The sequence below is a fragment of the Ascidiella aspersa genome, chromosome 1, assembly GCF_963924565.1.
Source record: "Ascidiella aspersa chromosome 1, kaAscAspe10.2, whole genome shotgun sequence".
Classification (NCBI taxonomy): Eukaryota; Metazoa; Chordata; class Ascidiacea; order Phlebobranchia; family Ascidiidae; genus Ascidiella; species Ascidiella aspersa.
The window spans coordinates 14,072,318-14,078,312 of NC_139447.1; the positions used below are offsets into that span (position 1 = coordinate 14,072,318).

Here is a 5,995-nt window from a genome sequence, read left to right on the forward strand (position 1 = left end):
TCAGAATCAGGCCTAAACAACACTTTAACTAACCCTAAACCCCACCCATAAGTACATCACTAACTCCCCTAATAATTTCAAAACTAACCCATTTTCTAACCCCACCCATTACCCACCAATAACCAGAAACAGGACCAAAAATCTGGCGCCCAAACAGACTAGGGCGTCCAAACGAAGTCACCAAAACGGCCGATGCCTGATTGATGACCTCCGATATTGTTGCTTTTTAGGCCTTATTGTGTGTTCTCATATAAACTAAATGCAAATCAATGTAAATAGTATGTTGTTAATACTAATACGTGAGTGGGGGCGCTTTAAGTTATCCGTTTTAAAGACTTTTTCCGATTACGTTTTGTAAAAAAAACAAGCACAAGAGTTTTACAGATCTTGTTGATAGATACTCTGTTTATTCGTCAACTGACTTAACGAAACCAAAAAAGCAAAAATAATAATGCCAATACCAAGCCAATTATCTTGCAACGCGGAATACGAGGCTGAACAACGTTTGACAAAACAGTGTCTGATCAAATTTTAAAGAAGTTTACGACCGCTTGTGAAAAACCAATGTTATTGTAATTAAAAGCGTAGAGCAGGCCCAGTGTGCATACACTGATGATCAGCCAGGTAACATAGAGGATGTTAACGAACCATTCCTTGAACATCAGAGGTGCGTAGTCCGCTATCACCGATTTGATACCACTGTAAAAAAGTGAGGTAATGAATTGTTGGTCTTAAAAAACGCATTTTATCGAAACAATAACTGACGTCTCCTAACTTCTAAAATAAGTCATAAAAGTTACTCAACTTCAGGTGTACCGCTAGCATTGATCACATTAGTAACGCTTTTTGTAACACTTAAAATTAAAAACTATAACATAATCCCAGTATAGTAAATTCTGTTATTCCACATCGTGAGACATAATATCTAAAGTCAGGAAAATGAGTGAAATGACCGCTGCATTGGTTGTACTAATAAACTTTTGTTTTTCCAGAGAATTCTCAATTTTATTAAAAACGTATATTTAATATCCAGTACAGAAGGTCTACTGAATATTTGTATGGTTTGTTAACTTACTAATGATTGTGATAGGTCAATAACGTTACTGTAGCAAAGTCAACCACAGGATTTCCAGGGCAAATGAAAGTGCTGGCACATGCTCCCAAGACACCAATAGAAGCCACTCGATAAGTTGTCCATTTTGAATTGCTTTCCTCTGCCAAAAGTTTATTTTTTTAAACAATGATGAACACAGGGTACAGCAGTGGTGGGTAACCTTTTTTTATAGATCCTGCATATGAATCTACATGGTTGCCTATAAAAATGTAATTTTTGCAGAAAAATGATAATTTACAATTATTGACAAAATCAAGCAAAAATTTGAGCAATTAAACAAAATGAAACAATCCATTGTGCTGTGGGCTCTAAATCGGCGTTAACGCAAACGGCCTTCAACATAATCGCCCTTAAAGTTGCATGACATAGCGATACATTTTTTTAAGCAACATATTATCAGCCTTTTAAAAAAATTACAAACAAAATCGATGACCTCAATTTAATTTTTACAGTCACAAAAAGCTGCATGAAATGCCAGAAAACCCATAACATGTTTAAAATAAAATTGCTTACTGATAATAGTAAACTGCTGCAATAAACGAGTGTTTTGCAAACTTTGCGTATAGCCTATTATAAAACAGCAAATGTGAAAAAAGCAATGGTGTGTGTTAAAAAAGTAAACCTGTTTGAAAATGAATTTTGCTTTAGAAGGAACTGTTATGTTAAAAAATGAATGAAGAGTTATTCGAAACGTTGAAAATGATACCTACTTCTGTACGGCGCTTTAATATTATTATTACGCCTTCTGTTATAATTGCTGCAATAAACGCATTGTTTGCCAGTTTAATTTTAACTGGTTAAAGACTACTGGTGTTCTAACGGCCATGTAATTCAATTACAACTGCAATAAACCCAATAGTTGCGAAATCTACTTAAATTTTGCAGGGTTTTACAAAATGAACAGTTCATTATCTTGTGGACTCCTTACTTACTACTATTTCATATTACGTTGTAACATGCTCGTGTAGATTTTCTAGCCTCATGAAAGTTTGTTTGCCTAGTGGGGATATATACAATGACTATGAAAAATGAATGTGACAATTTACACGCAAACAAAACTGATGTTATGGCTTCGTAAACGTTGGACTAGACCAGTAATTCCCAAACTGTGTGCCTTGCGAGATTGTCAAGTGTGCCGCGAAACTTTTTGTAATATCGGAAAAGAGAGTATTGTATTACCAATAGGCATACACACATGCATTTAAGACTTAAATACCAACTATTCATTTCAAATTAAGAATTTTGAGACATTTAGATATAGTTTGTCGTGTGTTAAGGCTATTGTAAAATTATACTCTATTATTGTTCTGTTAAAAGTGTGCCGCGAAAAAGTTAAGATTTTTTTAGTGTGCCCCAAGCCAAAAAAGTTTGGGAACCACTGGACTAGACATTTCTTAAGTAGCTACGGATTTGGTAAATAGAAATCTAATAACATATCATGTGTTTTTGTGCTTTTCGCGGTGATCGGAGAACATGTGTCCTAAACATTGTAAAATAGAAATGACTATGATTTGTGTCTGGAAGGGCTAACTAAATGCGTCCCAACAATAACATCTAATCGACTAGCGTGGTATAAAAGAGGGTTTAATTAAATGATTCAACACAATAAGAGGCAAAGAGGATACAACTATGAGTAAGTGGCATATAATCAACTGGTGTGGTATAAAAGTTTAAAGTCACATGTTACAGCCGATGGTTTAAAAATATTGTGACAATTTAACATGGAACCAATGTTGTGTGATGTTTTTGAAATTGGTACGATTAAATATTTGACTGAATCACACAACACTTCAATTGTTTAAACTATATAACGTGATGTTTAAGCAGAAACATAATTCTGGTGCTTAAACTGCTACAAACGAAGAAAAATCCACTTAAAAATTCCTTACTGTTAAACTGCTGCAATAAACGCAATATGTTGCATATTCTGTCTAAATTTCGCAGGGTTAAACACACTGTAAGAAGGCTTTGGCATCAATTACTAAGGTTTGTTGTAGGATATCAGTGTAGGTTTTCTAACGCCTAATTAAGTCATGCATTTAAAAGAATACATAGAGGAATAGACAACACTATAAAATATAAGTTGGACGCTTTTTGCAAAAAGAAATAATTGTTTGCAAACAATAATATTGTGAGTTTTGTGTTATTTTCTTAACTCAATAAAAATTAAACATGGTTTAAAATATTCCGGCTCAAAATGTGACAAAAACATCATTATATATACTTTTTATCTTATCTTAAGGGTATGGAAAATTCTGATTCATTAAATTGCAACTTCTTAAACCAACAGCTGCACAGTAAAATTAATTTCAGTTGCAGTTTGCGAGCTAGGACAAAATAAATCTAAAAACATACTTTCCGAGGCAACTTGATGGCGGAGCTCAAATGAATCCTTGCCACTCATAATAACTCTGTTGCTGGAGGTGGAAAGGCCTGTCACTGGAATTCGCTTCCATGGGAACAATAATACTTTGTTTACTGAAAGAAAGTGTACAAAAACATAAACGAACCACAGGTTTACTCTTGATGAATATCACATAATGAAACATCTTATGCAAAACTAATACATCCTGTTCTTAAGTCCGTTCTTAGATCACTTTTGCGTTAGCAATATTGTAGCCTTATGTAAAAAGCAGTTATAAACAATGTCATTTTCATTAAAGCTAAAAGTTTCTATTTTAGGTCAAGGATAAAAGAGTTTGAAGGTCAGTTTGGCTAACATTATGCTAAGAAATGTTGTATGTAAAAGAGCACTAAAGTCTCTGGTGATTCAGTACGTAAGGGTGCTGAAATAATTTATGTTTTCATCAGTGTTGTAATTACGTAATCAATTAATTGACTTTAGTGCACATCAGTAACTATTTTATATGGCTTGACATGTCTTTAGTCATTCTGAGAAATGACTTAACTTGACTATCTCTAGAGTTAATTGGATAAATGAATTGACTTAAAATAAACTTCTTTAATTAAATATGTTTCAGTAAAATTGGGTCGTTTGTATGATTATTGGAATACAAATATCTTAAATTGATACTTGCTGTTGTTTTATTATAGATTTATGACTTGCCTAATTTTGTTTAAAATGGAATGTGTTTAATTTCACCAAGTGGAGTCGAATCCAACTTGGGTTGAATTGTTATTTGTTGAAGCGATTAGACTGGGACAAAGGTTTACCGAAATCAAAAAAAGGCCCGGCTAGAAACATAACTAGGTTCGGGTGAAGTTTGGACAACCTACTGCAATATTGGGACCGGGCTCAGAGAGGTGCACATAGAGAAACGACCATAGCACAATTGCCTGCTGCAATCTGTTCTTACATACATCTTCACTTAAAGGAAATTAACAACCTGTTTTCAGAATAGCACAGTTGATTAAGCGATGGTCTTAGTATGGCCAATGTACCTAAGAAATGCTTTTAAACATAAAAATACTCAACAATAGGGTAGGGGTACTGTCTAACATTGGAGGGTATATTGACCAGCAAGTTCAATATTATTTAAATTAAAATAAAGAAACACATCTTACCATTTAATTTGTTAATTAATATTCGACTTCTTTGAAAGTTAACAATCATTTTGACAAATTTAACTAAAATTTTTATAAACTTCTGGTTGAAAAAAAATAAACATATACACACATTTTTGTATAAGTGGTTTACATCAGTGTCAGGCAATTGAAAAAAAAAACATCACAATACACTGCACATAAAGGTTAAACAGTCTGGAAAGCATGGGATATCTTAACACTATCTCACAACCCACAGGTGCACTTGCCGGCGCTCTTTTACTTAAGTACGTGAAAATTAATAAAAAAAACTTTCTTCAAATGCCGCATACCACAACACATATTGTTTGGGTTAGGGTTAGCGTTTGGTTGAGGGTGGGTCAAGTTATTATTAATAATAAACATAATATTACTTGACCCACCCTCACCCAAACAATATGCGTTGTGGTATGCGGTATTATTTTGTTTTGTTTTTTGCATAAGTTTTCACGTACATAAGTAAAAGAGCGCCCATAATTATGTATAAAGTTGGTGAATGTTTAGCATTTTATACATCAAGAAATGACTAATCATAATAAACCACACCAACACAACCCCAAAACATTACCAAAGGGAAGTATACAGCTCGTAATTTGTCTTGGGCCAGTCTGGCAAATCTTCACGAGATCTCGCAAGTGCACGAGCAAAAAAATCTGGGCGCTCTTTCACTATTGTACGTGAAAAGGTATGCAAAAAAAAATAATAATACTGTTTACCACAACGCATATTGTTTGGGTTAGCGTTTGGTTGAGGGTGGGTCAAGTAATATTATGTTTATTATTAATAATAACTTGACCCACCCTCAACCAAACGCTAACCCACACCCTAACCCAAAGAGATTATAATCTCTTTGCCCTAACCCAAACAATATGCGTTGTGGTAAGCGGCATTTAAAGAAAAAAATTTTTTTATTAATTTTTACGTACAATAGTGAAAGAGCGCCAAAATCTGGGTTACCGGGTGCAACAAAGGTAAAAAAATTGCACCTTGCACTTTGTGACTTTTCTATGCACTCTGTATTGTATACATTGTACTGCAAACGTATGCCGATAAGTGAGGGTGCAAAAGCTTTTTACATATTTGGGTGCAGTTAGGATCGTTTCGGCTCTGGGTGAACTTTATAATAATGTGCGTTGTGGTAGGATTCTAGACAGGCGCCCATTTTTTCAGCGAGCAAATACTAATTTAGTGCAAACACATTGCTGTGTACCCAAGGTGCAATTTATTTGGCGCTCTTTCACTATTGTACGTGAAAAGTTATGCAAAAAAAAAAATATTAATACCGCTTACCACAACGCATATTGTTAGGGTTAGGGTGCGGGTTAGCGTTTGGGTGAG

General features: G+C 34.3%; 1 protein-coding gene across 1 annotated transcript; it reads right to left on the bottom strand.

Moving 5' to 3' along the window:
• Nucleotides 1–382: 382 nt before the first annotated feature.
• Nucleotides 383–4,717, bottom strand: LOC146167913 (succinate dehydrogenase [ubiquinone] cytochrome b small subunit A, mitochondrial-like). Its single transcript, XM_083389590.1, has 4 exons — nt 4,640–4,717; nt 3,470–3,592; nt 1,076–1,214; nt 383–699 (listed from the first exon to the last, which is right to left on the bottom strand). The coding sequence occupies exons 1-4, from the start codon at nt 4,686–4,688 to the stop codon at nt 525–527; spliced, it is 486 nt and encodes a 161-aa protein (XP_083245716.1). The 5' UTR covers nt 4,689–4,717; the 3' UTR covers nt 383–524.
• Between the last annotated feature and the right edge of the window lie 1,278 nt (nt 4,718–5,995).